At 44.9% G+C, this 18,922-nt stretch overlaps 1 protein-coding gene across 2 annotated transcripts in view; it reads right to left on the bottom strand.

Moving 5' to 3' along the window:
• Window positions 1-18,922, bottom strand: part of Bin2 (bridging integrator 2) — a 37,539-nt gene that overhangs the window by 1,829 nt on the left and 16,788 nt on the right. Inside the window, exons 3-10 of one of the 2 annotated variants that reach the window (XM_048364223.1) lie at window positions 17,463-17,517; window positions 17,091-17,185; window positions 16,243-16,338; window positions 11,471-11,578; window positions 11,101-11,186; window positions 8,773-8,848; window positions 7,956-8,038; window positions 2,396-3,158 (exon numbers count right to left, since the gene is read on the bottom strand). In XM_048364223.1, coding sequence (XP_048220180.1) covers window positions 2,396-3,158; window positions 7,956-8,038; window positions 8,773-8,848; window positions 11,101-11,186; window positions 11,471-11,578; window positions 16,243-16,338; window positions 17,091-17,185; window positions 17,463-17,517 — 1,362 coding nt within the window. Of the gene's footprint in view, window positions 1-2,395; window positions 3,162-7,955; window positions 8,039-8,772; window positions 8,849-11,100; window positions 11,187-11,470; window positions 11,579-16,242; window positions 16,339-17,090; window positions 17,186-17,462; window positions 17,518-18,922 lie in introns of both variants that reach the window. The other variant, XM_048364217.1, reaches the window with a different exon arrangement.

Genomic DNA, 18,922 nt, shown 5'->3' with positions numbered 1-18,922 from the left:
CTGTGTGGGTGTGAGGTCCTCAGACACTGACCTCCTCAGGACTGCACTGGGCTTCCAGGTTGGTGATCCAAACCTTGGTGAGCAATTAGGAGACAGGGGAAGTGTGTGGTTTCTTTGGGAAAAGTTCCAGGTCCTGAGCTCTGCCTAAAAACTTCCATGCCAGGAAGACATTAGTACTCAAAGGTCTGAAACACATGTGTTGAGGCTGTGGTTAAATGCTCACTTAACAAGCCAGGAAGCCCTGAGTTCAGTCCCTAGTGTATGTATGTATGTATGTATGTGTGTGTACATATATATGTATATATATGCATATATTATTTTAGATTGCCTGAGATACATATGCATATATACACATATATATCGAAAGCCCCTGAGAAATATATAGGAGTCCAAAATATACAAATCCAAATATATATGTGTATGTATATACACACACACACACACACACACACTCAATAGTAGATCACTTGCTTAGTGTGTACAAGGCCCTGAGTTCAATCCTAGCACTAAAACAAAACCCCAAAATCTATTTTTAATTAGTTAAAATTTTTTTAACTAATTAAGTCATGGGGCTTGAACTCTGGGCCTGGGCACTGTTCCTGAGCTCTTCAGCTCAAGGCTAGTGCTCTGACACTTTGAGCCACAGAACCACTTCTGGTTTTCTGGTGGTTAATTGGAGATAAGAGTCTTATGGAGGGCTGGGGATATAGCCTAGTGGCAAGAGCTCTTGCCTCATATACATGAAGCCCTGGGTTCGATTCCCCAGCACCACATATACAGAAAATGGCCAGAAGTGTCGCTGTGACTCAAGTGACAGAGTGCTAGCCTTGAGCAAAAGAAGCCAGGGACAGTGCTCAGGCCCTAAGTCCAAGGCCCAGGACTGGCAAAAAATAAATAAATAAATAAAAATATTTTAAAAAATAAAATATTAAAAAAAAAAGAGTCTTATGGACTTTCTTGCCTGGGCTGGCTTTGAACCTCAGATCCTCAGATGTCAGCCTCCTGAGTAGCTAGGATTACAGGCATGAGCCACCGGCACCTGGCTAATTTTTTTTCTTTTTTTTTGTGCCAGTGCTGGTGATTGAACTCAGGGCCTAGGCACTGTCCCTGAGCTTTATCTGCCACTTGAGCAACAGCTCCACTTAGGCTTCTTGGTAGTTAACTGGAGATGAGAGTCTCATGGACTTTCCTGCCTTGTCTGGCTTTGAGCTATGATCCTCAGATCTCAGCTTCCTGAGTAGCTAGAATTACAGGCATGAGCCACCAGTGCCCGACCCAAAAATCTATTGTTAATTGAAATTTAATTGACTCACTATAAAATTCATCCTAAAATCGAACCAATTACTAACAGGGTTGGCAGCCGGCTTTCAGGTCCTTCTAATCAAAGAAGGTAACTCTGGAAATCTGCCACTTTTCTCAGAGTCTGTTTACCATAGTCACAGCCTGATAAACTGAAGGGAGGCCTTCCTCCATCTTATCCTATCACATCCCCTCAAAGGGAAAGATTACATGATTGTGCACAGTTGTTATCCCAGCATTTGGGAGACTGAGGCAGAAGGACTGAGTTAGAGAGCAGCTTATGCTGCACTGGAAGACCTTACCTCAAAAACAGAAAGTCCAAAACAAACTCAAAAGACAGGAGGAAAAAAGAGGGGGGAGGAGAAACACTCTGGATGCTAGTTGTAGATTCTTTATATTGGAAACTCCCAGAATTGGAGTTAAAAGAAGAGTGAGAATCTGTTCCTAATAATGCTAGAAATAAGCCTTGAACAGAAGTTGGTTATCCTAAAATTATATTATGAAATTAGTTGCTATGAAGATCTTTAACAATCCCCAGAACAAAAGCAAGTGTCCAAGAGTAATAACTCTGAGAATGTAAAATAATGACCTCAACTACAGAGTTTCCTGATTATTTACATGAAAGTTATGCAAAAGAATAAAGGAGTGAGGTAGGCATGGTGGCTTGTGCCTGTAATCCTAGCTACATAGGAGGCAGAGATGGGAGGACCACAGTTTGAGTCCAGCCTAGAAACAAATGTTAAGTGAGGGCTGTTGGAAGCATGGCATAAGTGGTAGAGTATCTGTCTCACAAGTGCAAGGCCCTGAGTTCAAACCCCAGTACAGCAAAAAAAAAAAAAGGAATAGCCCAAACAAATTAAAGAAATAAATGGAATGGTGATCACAGGTAAATAAGAGGCAAAGATGGGAGGATCACAGTTCCAGAAGAGCCCAAGCAAAGGCAAAATTGGTGAGATCCTGCCTCAGAAACAAAACACAAACCAAAGGGCTAGGAGGTGACTCAAGTGATAGAGTGCTTGCCCTGCATTCCTGGGGCTGAGTTCAATCCCCAGTACCACCAAAAAAGGAGTAAAGATCCAATCAGATTCCTTCTTACCTGAGAGGTGCTCGAGGAGCGGGGAGTGCAAAGCTCTTCTGTGCTGGGACTGGGGGTCATCTCCTGTTCCAAGGCCTCAGGAGTTCTCAGCGGCTTCTCTGGAGGTTCTGGATGAGCAGAGGCCTCTAAGGAGCCCCCAGGACTTGGAGTCCCAGGGCTGGGGAGGGCTCGGGGGCTGGTGGGTGAATCCCCTCCAGAGGCAGGCGGGCTGGATGGCATGTTCCCCAAGGAGAGCCTGGGGCTCCCAGGGACTCTGGGTGGAGGGGGTCTACTAGGGGGTGCCAAGGTCCCCTGCATGGAGGCTTTCTTCTTGGGTTGTCCTGCTCCTTCACTTGAGGTGCGGGTCCGGGGAACTACTTCCGGGATGGATGAAGGAGGCTGATGGGCGGGGGTCAGGGATGTGCCTGGTGATGGGGAAGAGGAGCAAGGGAGATCTTCCTCTTGGGGCTTGTCACTCTCTGCAGCAGGAGAAGGCTGGGCCTGCGCGGAGCCATCGCAGGTTGGCAGAGGCTCTTCCTCCTCAGAGGAGCTTCCTTCACACTCATCCTCCTCCATCCCTTCATCTTTTGAGGACTTTTTTTTGATATCCAAATCATCTTGGCCCTGGGCTGACTCAGGTGGCAGGTCTTCCTCTGCTGCCAGGATGGCTTCGCTCTCACTGGTCAAGGAGCTGGCAGAAGGACTGGTAGGAGAGGTAGGAGGGCTGAAGCTGATCTCCAGAGAGGAACGAACTGGGGAAGAGATGACTAAAGAGCTCTTGCGGCCACTAGAAAAAGAACCATGTTCAGATTTAGCAGGGTCAGACTCTGCAGTCACTTCACTGTTCTTGCACTCATAATAAAGCAGAAGTGAGTACTGGTAGTTTGTGTCTATATTCCTAGCTACCTAGGAGGTAAAGATCTGAGGATCACAATTTGAAGCCAGCCTGGGCAAGGAAGTCCATGAGGCTCTTATCTCCAAATTAACCACCGAAAAGCTGAAAGCCTGGAGCTATGGCTCAAGTGGTAGAGCACTAGCCTTGAGTAAAAAAGCTCAGGGACAGCACCTAGACCCTGAGTTCAAGCACTACCAATATCAGCAGTAGCACACACACACACACACACACACACACACACACACACACACACACACACAGAATAAAGCGATTTAGAATGATGGTGGTTTGTCAGTTACACTTATGCTATAAAATAGCAAAATTTTATCTGTACTATGAGCTCCATTATGGAAAAAGAGAGAAGAAAAAGAAACTAGAATAACAAACATTTCCTCTAGAGAAAAGATTAATGGGTGCTACAGAGTTGAAGCATGCAGGTTTTGGATTTACCTACTGATTTCTTTGCAAGCTTCAAATCAATACTTCTGGTCATTTGTGGACCTGTGCACATGGTGAAAAATGATCTACTGGGCACACGACTCCTCCGCTAAGATCTCATAAGGAACCATCTGCCTTTTTCTTTCAGCTCTCAAACTGCGAATAGCTGATTCATCATGCTTTTTGTAGTTTTGTGCCTCTCTGTTGGGGACTTGGCTATTTCCAATGAACCCTGGCTGATGATGACCTGCTGTGCAGTAGAAGCATGTGCACTACACAAACTGCATTCAGGCATGAGTTACTTACTCAGGGTGCTCGTGGCTGTGAGTTCAGTATTAATGAAGAGACAGCATTATTAGACCTCACAAACTCACAGAAGGCAAGGTTATGCAGTAGTTAGTTGATTAAAATGTCACTGATGCTCGGAGCTGGTGGCTCATGCCTGTAATCAAGCTGAGCCTGATTACTCAAGAGGCCGAGTTCTGAGGATGGAAGTACAAAGCCAGCCCAGGAAGAAAGTCTATGAGATTCTGATCTCTAGTCAACACCAAAATGCCAGAAGTGGAGCTGTGGCTCAAGTGGTAGAGCTCCAGCATTGATTTGAAAAAGCACACACACACACACACACACACACACACACACACACACACACACACAATTGCCACTGGAGGCTGTTTGACATCTAACCCTGTGTTGGAATGAGCACTGATTCAGTACTCAAGTTTGTGGCAGCTTTATAGACCATATCTGGCAGGACCAGCACACAGTTGTCCTACTGTGTGCTCTGGACTGTGCTGGTGCTGAGGACTTGCCAGCCAACAGTAGCTTGAATCCTACTTCCTCCTTGTATGCCTCCCATTTTCCATCCACCAGAAGATAAAACAACTCACGACCAATGTGACAGGCTCCAACTAAGTGCTGTATCCTGGGCCTAAGGCTGAGGATCAGAACTGGAGAGAAACTTAGTTCTCACCCAGTGGGAACTTCTGATATAGGACATGTTGAACGACAAGGTTCTTTCTAGCACTAGCATCCTAGGACTCTCTACATTTAGAAGGCTCAGGACCTAAGGAGAGGAGAGGGGGTAGGGGGAGGAACAACTTTGCTGGGTGCGGGTGGCTCACATTTGTAATTCTAGCGACTCAGGAGGTTGAGATCTGAGGGTCAAGGTTGGAAGCCAGCCTGGGCAGGAAAAGTCTATGAGACTCTATCTCCAGTTAACCACAAAAAAAGCCAGAAGTGGAGCTATGGCAAAAGTGGTAGAGTGCCAACAAATTTGTATCCTTTGGTCTTTGTCTCCTTAGGTACAAGTTTTGTACTTGCAACATTTTGTGAATGTCACTAGGCAAAGACCAAGTCTCCTATGTTTATTGGATTCCTAAGGCCTGGTGCACAGTAAGAATGCACTGAAACTTCCTAAACAAAAAAAAAATTTTTTTTTTTGCCAGTCCTGAGACTTGAACTCACGGTCTGGGCCCTGTCCCTGGCTTCTTTTTGCTCAAGGCAGGCACTCTACCACTTGAGCTACAGCACCACTTCCACTTTTTCTGTTTGTGTGGTACTAAGGAATCGAACCCAGGGCTTGATGCATGCTAGGCAAGCACTCTACCAGTAAGCCAATTCCCAGCCCTAAATGAAAGCTTTGGAAAGAGCAAGGAATCATATTCCAAGGGACCAGAGAGTTGCTGACCCCATTATGAAGGTGAAAGACAGCATCCCAAAAAGAAAAAAAAAAGTATGCCATATAGATTGGTAAAAAAGATATGTGCATGCATACAATGAAAGGATTAGTATCCAGAATATGCCAATAAAAACCTCACATCAACCAATTTCTTCAATGCAACTGAAAATAGGGAAAGGATAAATGGGAAAGTCACAGAGGAGGACTTTAAATCATCAACCGGACTATGAAACAATGCTCAGAAGAGCTAGCAAGTGTGGCACTTGTGGCTTATAAAACCACAAAGAATTTCATTTTCTCTCATGGGCTTGGGAGAGAATTTCACATGCAGTAAGAATATAGAAGCACATAGGCTCCCACCCGTGGCTGACAAGTCATAAACTGGAACAATCACTTCCTAGAGCAATCTGGCGATGTCTATGAAGGAGGAAGGCCTGGTGACACATTATAATTCCCAAATCCCATTTTATGTAGAGACCTTAGAGAAACTTCACAGGATTCACAAGAAATGGCAGTCAAGGTGCTCACCCCTGTAGTCCTAGCACTCAGGAGGCTGAGACAAGAAGACTGAGTTCAAAGCTAGCCCACATTTTGTTTGCTGAGACAACCTAATGAGTCTCCTGTACTTTGATCCCTTTCAGTCTCATTTCCCTTGCTGCAGCTCTAATGATCTTTCTGAAAGGTAAATCTCTTTATGCCACTCTTCTTATGTAAAACCTTTTGAGGGCCCTAAGTTGGATCCCCCCAGCACTGCAAAAACAATTAGCTAATTAATTTTTCAAAAAAATTAAAAGAGACACATTGGTGGAGCACTGGCCTAGCTTGTGCAAAGCTAGGTTTGATCCCCAGCACCACAAACAAATGAATGGATGGATGAATAAATAAAACCAGAACTATAAAAGCCTTTCATACATCCCACAGCCACAGCAGTGGGCTCTCTTTCCCTGTGAGCTCCCCAGGATCTGGTCCTCACCTCTGCTTCTCCCCACTTCCCAGCTCTGCACTATGCCAACTGCACCCCTGTCTGCCCACTGTCCTGGCTGGCTCCCCACCTGTTGGCTCTTCAGCCTGGCTCCCTCCATCAGACCCTCATCCCATTACACTGGGGCCTCAACTCCTTTCCTGCTTCTCCTTGGTTTAGCCCAATCAAAGTACGTTACACCTGTAATCTCCTCTTTACTTTGTTTTCCCTATTGAACTATGATAACCTGAGGACAAAGAGAAAAAGACAGACACAGACAGAATTTTCAAGCCAGCCTTGGCTACCTAGTGACAGCCTTTCTCGAGACACAACAAAATAGAACAAAAAACTGAAGAAAAATATATACAATGTGAATTCATGTATATAAAATTTAAGAACATGAAACAGTATTTTGTGTGTCTGTGAAATCAAGTAAAAAAAAAAAGACATCCATGGAGATACTAAATACTGAATTAAACCAGTAGTTACTGTGGTGAGGGCAGGAATAGAAAAATGACAGAAGAAGGGACACTGGAAGCTTCAACTACATTTACAACAGTTCTTAAGTCTGGTGATAGGTAGATGGCTACTTGTGGCATTCTTCTTTTTTTTTTTTTTGGCCAGTCCTGGGGCTTGAACTCAGGGCCTGAGCACTATCACTGGCTTCTTTTTGCTGAAGGCTAGCACTCTGCCAACTTGAGCCACAGCTCCACTTCTGGCCGTTTTCTATAGATGTGGTGCTGAGGAATCAAACCTAGGGCTTTATGTATACAAGGCAAGCACTCTTGTCACTAGGCCATATTCCCAGCCCGGCATGCATTATTCTTTATACTTTTAGTTATGTCTGAAAGATTTCATGAAAAAGATTATATACATTTAAATCATATTTATGTAAATATTATATACATATATAATATACATATATTGGGGGGGGGGTCAGTTGTAGAGCTGGAACTCAGAGCTTGGGTGCTGTCCCTGAGCCTCGTTGTGCTCAAGGCTAGTACTCTACCAACTAAGCCACAGCTCCACTTCTGGTTTTTGAGTGGTTAATTGAAGATAAGAGTCTCATAGAGATTCTTCTGCCTGGGCCAGCTACAAAACATGATCCTCAGATCTCGGACTCCTGAGTAGCTAGGATTACAGATGTGAGCCACTGGTGCCCAGCTATAATGTATTTTAAATGTATAGGTATATGGAGAGAGAGAGAGAGAGAGAGAGAGAGAGAGAGAGAGAGAGAGAGAGAGAGAGAGAGAGAGAATGAGAATATATGCCAGGACTGGGACTGAGGCTTGAATTCAAGGCCTTATGCTTTTGCTTTTTCTCCTCAAAGTTGGTGCTCTATGACTTGAGCCACAGTCCACTTCTGGTTTTCTGCTGGTTAACTGGAGATCAGAGTTTTCTGCCTGGGCTGGCTTTGAACCATGGTCCTCAGATCTCAGCTTCCTTAACAGCTAGGGTTACCTATTATCTTTGTAGGGTTATATACTTGCTGTCAAAGGCCACATTGAGAAAGGGAAAGGCAAGGCCTGGATTCTGGACTGGAGCTGAGGCTGTTGGTATGTTCCCACGAGACAAGTGGTACAGAAAAGCCTTGGAAGCCGCTCACCTTGACAGTCCCTTCACCACAAAAACTTTGCTGGAATGTTGCTTCTCCAGTTTGCTCATCACCTCATAGAGATTGTGGTTCAGCTAGAGCCAGAAAGAAAGAACAGGATGCTAGCCAAATGGGAACGCCAAATCACCCACTCCACCAGACCTCATCCTCTATCCACTCTGCTCTGCAGTCACTCCTCCCACTCCCTGCCACAAAAACACCCCCTCTTTCTTCTTATTTCTTTGTGTCCTAAGGCCTGCTGCGTCCATCTGACTAGCAGCTTTCTCAAAGCATGGTCCATAACTGAGGCTCAAGCCTCAGTTGGTCCAGGTGGTCCAGGGAATAAAAAATCATCTTAGTATTAGCTAGGCAAATCATTATTTAACCAAAGGAGCTGTGGAGAGGAATATGTGTGAATATAATATTGTAGTAGAAGATCTCAGACTAGAAAAGACCCTATGAGGTCATGTTACGGGCTGCTTGTCACTGGCAAGACAGGTGCTACTGAAGACCAATCACCTAAGAAACCCACTTGTGCTTAGCCCCTCCCCCTGCTCCACAGCTTTCCATAGGCCTGAAGGCTTGACTTCTTTATTCATGCTGAAGCTTGCTGCTCTTCCACAGTTGCTAAAGGAGATAGAGAGAACTCTGATAACATGACTAGTGCTCTTTCCTAGAGTTCAACCCAGTCAATCTTAGGCTATTATTTAACATGAGATAAATCTGGGTTACCAATACAGATATTTAAAGGCATTATGTAAACCAAGGCTGACTTTTTATTTCCTAGAAAAATCTACTTAGGAGTCTCAGTGGGCCTGATGTCACTCACCTTGCTCATCTCTCTGTAGAAGACATCCCTCAAGTTGGAAATGTTCTGGAAGATGGTCACGTAACAACCGATGCGACTATTAGGAGGCAAATGACACATACATAAGGGGACAATCAAAAAGGTCTTTGTGGGCTGAGAATGTGGCTTAGTGGTAGAGTGTTTGCCTAGCATGCATGAAGCCCTGGGTTCGAGTCCTCAGTATCACATAAACAGAACAAGCCAGAAGTGATGTTGTGGCTCAAGTGGTAGAGTGCTAGTCTTGAGCAAAAGAAGCTCAGGGACAGTTCAAGCCCCAGGAATGCCCACCCCCACCCCCAAAAAAAGTCTTTGTTTGAAATGCAAAGTCCTTAAGCCAGAACTGGCCAATACCAAGGATTCTCAGCAAGGCATCCTACCACATCCAGGACCCAGAAGTTCCAGAATCTGAACTCATCAGAGCTGGGCCAGGAACAGCCTTGACTCTTGAGCCCAGGCTGACACCATTGTTTAACAGAACTCCAGTTTCATGAAGCTATCTGATCTGAGCTCTTAAAAGTGCTGAAGTAGACATGAAAGTGTGTTGAAGAATTTTTTGAACGGCTATATAAATAGGAGACCATGTAATTACAATTATTATAACAAGTACTTATTCTTTCTCTTAATGTAATACAGTACTAATATGCCTGTGTGCAACTTAATGGAATTCTCCTGTAAATGAATTAGTGACATTTAGATTGAAAGGGACTGTACTAAATTTCAATTCTATTTGAATGTGAAGTCTCACCATAAATATTTTACAATAAGTGTAGTTGTTAAAAAGGCTGCATTGTGGCTGGGAATATGGCCTAGTGGCAAGAGTGCTTGCCTCCTACACATGAAGCTCTCAGTTCGATTCCCCAGCACCACATATATGGAAAACGGCCAGAAGGGGCACTGTGGCTCAGGTGGCAGAGTGCTAGCCTTGAGCAGGAAGAAGCCAGGGACAGTGCTCAGGCCCTGAGTCCAAGGCCCAGGACTGGCCAAAAAAAAAAAAAAAAAGGCTGCACTGTAGAGGCTGGGAATATGACTTAGCGGAAGCCCTGGGTTTGATTCCTCAGCACCACATATATAGAAAACGGCCAGAAGTGGCACTGTGGCTCAAATGGCAGAGTGCTAGCCTTGAGCAAAAAGAAGCCAGGGACAGTGCTCAGGTCCTGAGTCCAAGGCCCAGGACTGGAAAAAAAATAAAAATAAAAAAGGCTTTATTGTATCAGTTGGGCATAATGGCACATGCCTGTAATCCAGCTAAGGTAGGAGGATCACAGGTTTAAGGCAGCCTGGGCTACATAGTGAGACTCTGTCTCCAAATAAAAATAAAATAAAGCTACATCACATATAGGCTAATTTTAAGTAACAATACTAATGTTCTGACTACAATTGTTTTACAGCATATTTGTACAGTGAACATAGAATAGAAGTGAAGCTGACCGGGCATGGGTGGCTCATGCCTGTAATTCTAGCTACTCAGGAGGCTGAGATCTGAGGATCTGAGATTCAAGGCAGCCTGGGCAGGAAAGTCCCTGACACTCTTATCTCTAACTTACCAAAAAGCCAAAAGTAGAGCTGGGGCTCAAATGGGAGAGTGCCAGCCTTGAGTGGAAAAGCTGAGACGGCACCCAGGCACCGAGTTTAAACCCTAGCACTGGCAAACATACAAAGTGAAGTTTCTGACCAGATTTCTCTATTTATTTATTCATTTTTCTTGCCAGTCCTGGGGCTTGAACTCAGGGCCTGAGCACTGTCCCTGGCTTCTTTTTGCTCAAGGCTAGCACTTTACCATTTGAGCTACAGTGCTCCTTCTGGCTTTTTCTATAGACGTGGTGCTGAGGAATCAAACCCGGGGTTCATGTATACGAGGAAAGAACTCTACCACTAGGCCATATTCCCAGCCCCCAGATTTCTCTTTCAATGTGGAAAAGTTTAAATCTTAAACACTTTTGTCTAGTGTGAAGTAAGAACTCCTCATTAATTATCCTCCCACGGCTAATCTATGTAAATCTAGATGTCTATCAACCAAGCTGGTTTGACTTAACACACACTCCACTGAGCAGATCCATGCGGTGTGGCAAGATCTTCCCTACCCAAGCAGCACCTCGTCTTCAGACCCAGAAAAGCTGGCAGGGCAAGGATGGTTATCTCCATATTGGAGGTGAAGAAACCAGGGCCTAGAGAGACAGGGCAGCTTGCCAGCAAGTTAGTGGCAAGGCTGAGGCTACCTCCCACTTTTGGACCAGTGGTCTGGTTACCAGGCGCCGGATGTGGGCTGTGGATGGCCCAGGAGTCCCCACTCTTGTGAATCTCAATTGTTACCTGTTATAAAGGAGGGGCAGCTCCTCCAGGAGTTCCTGGTTCAGGTCTTCAAAGACGTTCTGGGCTTTGGTGAATTCTTCCTCAGCCTAAGGGGTAAAAGTGACAAGTCAAACCCCCCTCTGCTGGGACACCATGACTTATAAGCTGTCGCCTTCATCTTTTGTGGGTTTCCAGGAACAACCCTCTCCCTTTCCCAGACCCATCTGACCCCCAGCCTTAAGACTGGCTATCCCTACAGCAGCAGGCTCAGAAGAAAACAGATTTCCTTTAGGACACTGAGTGCTGTGCTGATCATTTCCTGCATGGAGCACCGGCCACCCCTCTGGGGTGGGGCACAGGAAGGTTTGAATGGGCTGTTTTGTCTTGCTACCTTGGCAGCTTTGGCATCATCTTTCTTCTTAGCATTCTGCACTGCCTCCAGGTGGTGCCGGGCACTGTCATAGTCCACAAGTTTCCGACCACGCTTGGCAATTCTCTCCTAGTTCAGGGTGATGAGAAAGGGCGCAGATGACATCTACTTGTCAGTGGTCAGATGTGCATAACAGGGAGGTAGGATTCCTGGATCTCATTATCAAATTCTCCTTCCTGCCCCAGGATCTCCTTCACAGGACTTCTCAGGTGTGTTTGGGGGGGGGGGGGGATTCAATAAAGCATGTCAAAAACCTGTGGCTCACACCTGTAATTCTAGCTACTCAGAAGGCTGAGATCTGAAGATTGTGGTTGAAGTTAGCCTGGGCAGAAAAGTCCTCAAAATTATCTCCAATTAAGCAGCAAAATGCTGGACTGAAGGCATAGCTCAAATGGTAGAGCATCAGAGGTGAGCAAAAAATCCTAGTGAAAGTTTGAGGTTCTAACTCTGATAGTGTAAGGGCTGACCTGAAAACTGGAGTAACTAAATATAAGTTTTAGTGTTAAAATTATAACAGCTTCTAAATTCTGGTAATGACTCCATGATAGAGGGCTGCACCCCCACACGTAAGACTAGTTTCTTAGAGTTTGACATTTAAAAATGTAGGGAGCCCTTGTTCCCCTCTGTACCTGGGTAACAACCATGGTAACGGACAGTAAAAAAATTGACCATAATCATACACTATAGAAATAACCATAATAGTAGTAGAAATGCCATGGTAACTGTTGGGTTGGTTTACTTATGATTGAGGACTGGATTGTTTTAGCCCGCTCAAGCTTGCTTAGTGGTAATGGGAAAACATGGTCGCAATTGTTAAAATAAAGTTGGTACTAGGTCAGCCTGACCGCAATATTCTGCTTCTGTAAACATCCTTGCTTATCCCATTTGTGACTTGCTCTACCCCCTACACTAACCCCCTGCATCAGTGCTACGTGACCACCTGTTGTCAATTCCGGATATCGAGGCCAGTTCCCATTATCAAAGCCAAAATAGGTAACTGAAAGGGTAGATAGCCAATAGAAATAGGACAAGACTTGCTTGTTAAATGTCATCCAATCAAGTATCTGCCACGTTGGAAATACCCTGCCCCTGTTGTAATCACAATAAAAACCCTGCCTATCTGAGGGCTAGGGCTCTCAATCCTGATCCCCTGTGTTGGTGATGGTTGAGAGTCCAGGCTCGAGCCTGCAATAAAGACTCTCGTGCATTTGCATCGGTATTGACTCCTTGGTGGTCTTTGGGGACCGGAAATCTGGCATAACAATAGTACGGGCACTAGATAAACACAGGGCATGGGTGCTATCCCTGAGCTCTTTGCTCAAGGCTAGTGCTCTACCACTTTGAGCCATAGCACCAATTCTAGTTTTCTTTTCTTTTTCTTTTTTTTCTTTTTTTGGCCAGTCCTGGGCCTTGGACTCAGGGCCTGAGCACTGTCCCTGGCTTCTTCCCGCTCAAGGCTAGCACTCCGCCACTTGAGCCACAGCGCCGCTTCTGGCCGTTTTCTGTATATATGGTGCTGGGGAATCGAACCTAGGGCCTTGTGTATCCGAGGCAGGCACTCCTGCCACTAGGCTATATCCCCAGCCCCCAATTCTAGTTTTCTGATGGTTAAGTGGAGATAAGAGTTTCACATACTTTCCTGCCTGGGCTGCCTTTGAATTGTGATCTTTAGATCTCAGCCTCCCATCCCGAGTAGCTAGAATTATAGGCGAGTAGCTAGTATTATAGGTGTGAGGCACCAATGCCCAGTGTAAATAAATACTTTCTTTGTTTGCTGGTCCTAGGCTTGAATTCAGGGGCTGGTCACTATGCCTGAGCCTCTTTTTTTTTTTTTTGGCCAGTTCTGGGCCTTGGACTCAGGGCCTGAGCACTGTCCCTGGCTTCTTCCACTCAAGGCTAGCACTCTGCCACTTGAGCCACAGCGCCACTTCTGGCCGTTTTCTGTATATGTGGTGCTGGGGAATCGAACCTAGGGCCTCGTGTATCCGAGGCAGGCACTCTTGCCACTAGGCTATATCCCCAGCCCTATGGCTGAGCCTCTTTGTGCTCAAGGCTAGCACTCTACCACTTGATCCACAGCGCCACTTCCAGCTTTTGCTGTTTATATGGTACTAAGGAATCCAACCCAGAGCTTCATGTATGTTAGTCAAGCACTCTACCACTAAGCCACATTCCCAGCCAATAAATAATTCTTATGAAACCATATAAACTGGTTTTCCTCCAGGAGAAACAATTCTGAGAATTCCACTCAACTGAAAGTCTTAGTCTGGTCTTAGTCCCAGATCTGCTGATTATTGACCTTGTGACCTAGATTAAGGCCCATCTCTTCTGAGGCCTCAGGATCCTCTTCTGCCCTACACAAGCAATATTTTGGATCAGAAGTTGAACTGAGTAATAAAGTGCTGAGAGAACTCTAAAGCCCAGTAAACATCACAAATGATTGTAAGAAGTGAGAAAAACTACTCAATCTCATCAGAACTACGATGTTATTAGCCCATCTTGTCCTCTCAGCCACATGATCTGAAAAGATCTGGGTGATTATAATACCCAACTTCCTCTTCCTCTGTTGTTGTTTTTTGGTGGTGGTGAGGATCAAACGTAGGACCTCATAAATGCTAGGTAAGCTCTACCACTGAGCCACAGCTCCAGCCTGTGACTAACATCTGATGAAGTTACTCTACAATGAAGCAACTCTACAGTGTCTAATATAAGCAAAAGTTCAACTTCTAGAATGCAGTCAAGAATTCTATGTAGATCCTACAAAATTAAGAAAAGTGAGGGAGGGGATGGGTGAGAGTGATGAGAGGAATGACACTGATCGAGAAGCACCTGTTTTTCTAAACTGCTTTGTTAAATGACAACTCCTTTGTATAACTAAAGATTAAAAAATAATAAAATTTAAAAAAGAAGTTCAACTTCTACTTCAGCAGAGAACAACCTCATTTAATTGTTAGAAATCGTTAACTTCAAAGTCAAGTTTAAGGGCTGGGGTCCTGGCTTTAGTGGTAGGGCACCTGCTAGGCAAGCACAAGGCCCTGTGTTGAAACCTCAGTATTGCACTTCCTGGAAAAGTTAATTGTTAGCATAAACTTAGAAACCTCAGTCTGCCTCCCTCTGGTTTCTTCCTCTTAATCTAAAATCAGCACAGTACCCAACAGAGTAGATGTTTAATAAGTTTAGTTGAATGAATAAATTAAGTGGAACTCTGCCTTCTGGAAAAGTTTAGAATATGTTAAGTTTTTCTTTTACCTACCAGAATTTCCAGTATTTGAAGATAACTGTCTTCTATGTTTCTTCTTCTAGAAGATGAAGACTTTCAGTCCTGTTAATTGTTTCTCACATATTAAAAGGATGCTCTAGCTGGGTATTGTAGCGGACATCTATAATCCAGGACTCAGGTGTCTGAGGCAGGTGGATAGCAGTTTGGGTTTGGTTTTTGTTTTGTGTTTTGTGCTGATACCTGGGCTAGAACAGGGTCTTGAGCTGTTGATCATCCTGTGTCCTCATTGTGTGGTTTGGTGTGTGGCTCTCCCCACCCTACATCTCCCCACTACAGTTGAGAGCCTGCTACCTTGTGAACCATGCTTCTACTTTCAGTTTTTTGTTGGTTATTTGGAGATAGGAGTCTCGAGGGTTTATCTGCTTGGGCTGGCTTTGATCCTCAGATCTCAGGCTCTTGAGTAGCTAGAATCATAGGCCAGAAACACTTGAGTAGCAGATAGCAAACGTGAGGCCAGTCTGCGTACATAGGAAGACCTGCTTCCAAGGAAAAAAGTATGCCTTGACTAGGATCTCATTCACTGATCACTGAGCCTGAAATCTAACTTTAAACATAACCCTCAACCTTAACCTTGTCTAACCTTCAACCTTAAACCTTCTCCTGAGCTATGCAAGTTCATTCTTAACTCTGGGCTCCATGGCTACTAGTAATGTTTAACCTGATCTATTTTCTAATCAGTATAGGCAATCCACAGCCTTTTCTTTTTTTGTGCCAGTCTTGGGTCTTGCACTCAGGGCCTGGAGGCTAGTGCTCTATCAGTTGGGCTAAAGCTCCAAGCCTGGCGTTTTTTGCGGTTTAGTGGAGATAAAAGTCTCACAGAATGGCTTTGAACCACAATCCTTAGATCTCAGCCTTCTGAATAGCTAGGATTACAGGGGTGAGTCACCAGTGCCTGGCTTACAGCCTATCGTGTGTGTGTGTGTGTGTGTGTGTGTGTGTGTGTGTGTGTGTGTGTGTGTGTGTGTATGTATGTATGCCGGTCCTGAGGCTTGAACTCTGGGCCTGGGCACTGTCCCTGACCTCCTTTTGCTCAAGGATAGCACTCTACCACTTGAGCCATAGCACCACTTCCAGCTTTTTCTGTGACTTAATTGGAGATAAGAGTCTCAGAGTATCCTGCCTGGGATGGCTTTGAATCACAATCTTCAGATCTCACCCTTTTGAGTAGCTAGGATTACAGTGAGAACCACTGGCACCTGGCTTCACAGCCTAGCTTTTTTAAATTTATTTTATTTTATTTTTTTAAGGACTCAGGCCTGAGCACTGTCCCTGGCTTCTTTTTGCTCAAGGCTAGTACTCTGCCACTTGAGCCACAGCGCCACTTCTGGCCATTTTCTGTATATGTGGTGCTGGGGAATCGAACCCAGGGCCTCATGTATATGAGGCAGGCACTCTTGCCACTAGGCCATATCCCCAGCCCCACAGCCTAGCTTTGACTCTACAAATTAAGTACCTTAATCTCGCTGAACTGGGCCACATAGTTTTCCATGGTCCTTAAAACCTGGTCAGTCAGTTTCTCTTCATAGTCCTCCCAAAGGAGATCATTATTCTGTGGAAAAGAGGCAGGGCAGTGAGAGCTCTCACTTCTCAGCAGCCTTATACTAGGGAATACTCAGATTCTTCCTGTAAAAAGCCTTTTTGTAGCACTGTATTTAAAATAGGTTGTGGGGAAAAGTCAGAATAAGAAGAGTTAAGCCAAGCCTGCCCTCAGGAACTATCCAGTAGGACAGCAGACACACATTAAGAGATGGAGAACAGAATCACACCATCAAAGCCCAGGACTCAGGAGCTTAGAGAAAAAGCTGAGAGGGAAAGTTGGGACAAGAAGTAACTGTATAAGATCAGTTTTCAAAAACAATCCATCTTCATGAGATGAAAGTTCTAAAAGGGGAGAGCAGATCAAAGCCAAAGGAATCCACAGATTAGGGAAAACTTTCTTTTTTTGCTAGTCGGGGGGCTTGAACTCAAGGCTTGAGCCTTAGCTATTTCACTCAAGCCACAGCTTTACTTTCAGCTTTCTGGTGGTTAACTGGAATTAAGAGTCTCACAGGTTTTCCTGTCCAAATTGGGTTTGATCCTCAGATCTCAACCTCCTGAATAGCTAGGATTACAGGCATGAGCCACCAGTGCTGGGCTATGGAAAGTCATTTGTACCCTAACAATTGTAGTTTCTCCCCACTACCCAGAGGCTGATGCAATCCAAATGCAGAGTGGGAAGTAGATTCTTGGATGAAGATGTTCAGCTGAGCTGAGTTGTGGACAGTTTTTGAGGAAGAATGGGTATGCCCAAGCTGCCCTTACCCCTACAATGGTCTTCAGGTCTTCATGCCCATCCCACTCGCTGCTGTAGATCTCCTGCAGGGTCTCGGACACTCTCTTGGAACTGTCATGCATCACTGAAAGGAGAGAACTCAGTCCTAACATTAAGTTTCCCAAAGGACAGTCTATGGTCACTGCAGGAGTGACAAGCAGAGGATCCAATTCAGAAGGCCAAACTTAGAAGGTTATCAGTGAAAGATGTTGGGATGGAGCTGGGCTAGGAAAAAAATAATAACTCCCAGGCCCATAGAGCACCTGGAGGCAAGTGGAAAGAAACCCAGGTGTGGTGGTTTAGCAACCCCATTCCCAGCCTCTCCATAAATGCCTAGTGATTCTCCTGTGCAAAATACCCACCTTTGACTGCACTAAGGAAGTTCTTCAGGTCCTTGTATAGCTTGTGGCCTTCTGCCTGAAGGGAAAAATAGCTTTGGTGACTAAATAGACAGATTTTAATTTTTAAAAAATATGGTGTGTGTGTGTGTGTGTGTGTGTGTGTGTGTGTGTGTGTGTGTGTGTGTGTCAGTGTCAGTCCTGGGCTTGAACTCAAGGCCTGAGCACTGTCCTTGAGCTTCTTTTGCTCAAGGCTAGCACTGTACTGCTTGAGCCACAGCTCCACATTCAGCTTTCTGGTGGTTAACTGGAGATAAGAGTCTTATGGACCTTCCTGCTCAGGCTGGGTTTGAACCATGAGCCTCAGATCACAGCCTCCTGAGTAGCTAGGAGTAGCAGCATGAGCCAGTGATGCTGAGAAGGCACATGCACACAGTATAAGACAATGATGGAACAAGAATCTCACAGACAGCCAGGTGCCAGTGGCTCACACCTATAATCCTAGCTACTCAGGAGGCTGAAATCTGAGGATTGTGGTTCAAAGCCAGCCTCCTGAATGACTAGGCTTACAGGCACCACTGCCCTACAACACAGCACATAGTAGATAAGTATCAGCTTTCGAGTTTTGAAATGTAGTAATCAAGGTTTTAAAGAGCTTTGAAAGAATTTGGAGGATTATAAAAACGAGCAAGTATTTCAGATTCTTTCTCAAAAGAAAAACAATGTGGACTTATTATTTCACCATGAAAATGATTTCAAAAAAAATTTTCTGAGGGGCTGGGAATGGCCTAGTGGTAAAGTGCTCGCCTCGTATACATGAAGCTCTGGGTTTGATTCCTCAGCACCACATATATAGAGGAAAGCTGGACATGGCGCTGTGGCTCAAGTGGCAGAGTGCTAGCCTTGAACAAAAAGAAGCCAGGGACAGTGCTCAGGCCCTGAGTTCAAGCCCCAGGACTGGCAACAAAAACCAAACAAAAAAAAATTCTGAGTAATAAAAATGATTACACTATTTTATGTTAAGTTCTCCATCCTCTTCTTTTTGCTACCACAGCATTGAAGCCAGAGCACATGCTCTGCACATGCTAAGCAAGAGTTCTACCATTTGAACCACGCCTTTTTTCAGTTTGGGCACAGGATCTTATTTATATAGTCTAAGCTAGCCTCAAACTCATAATCTTCCTGCCTCAACCTCCTGAATGCTAGGCTTATAAGTATGCACCATCATACCTGGCTTACTTTTTTTTTCCCCCCATTCCTGGGGCTTGAACTCAGGGCCTGAGCACTGTCCCTGGCTTCTTTTTGCTCAAGGCTAGCACTCTACCACTTGAGCCACAGCGCCACTTCCAGCTTTTTCTGTTTATGTGGTGCTGAGAAATTGAACCTAGGGCTTCATGCGTGTTAGGCAAGCACTCTACCGCTAAGCCACATTCCCAGCCCTACTTTGCGTAATCCTAACAAATAAAAATCCCTATTTTTTTTTC

This window comes from Perognathus longimembris, chromosome 1 (genome assembly GCF_023159225.1).
Source record: "Perognathus longimembris pacificus isolate PPM17 chromosome 1, ASM2315922v1, whole genome shotgun sequence".
Lineage (NCBI taxonomy): Eukaryota > Metazoa > Chordata > Mammalia > Rodentia > Heteromyidae > Perognathus > Perognathus longimembris.
Note: the sequence above shows the minus strand (reverse complement) of the source record. Positions and strands in the feature narration are given on the sequence as shown.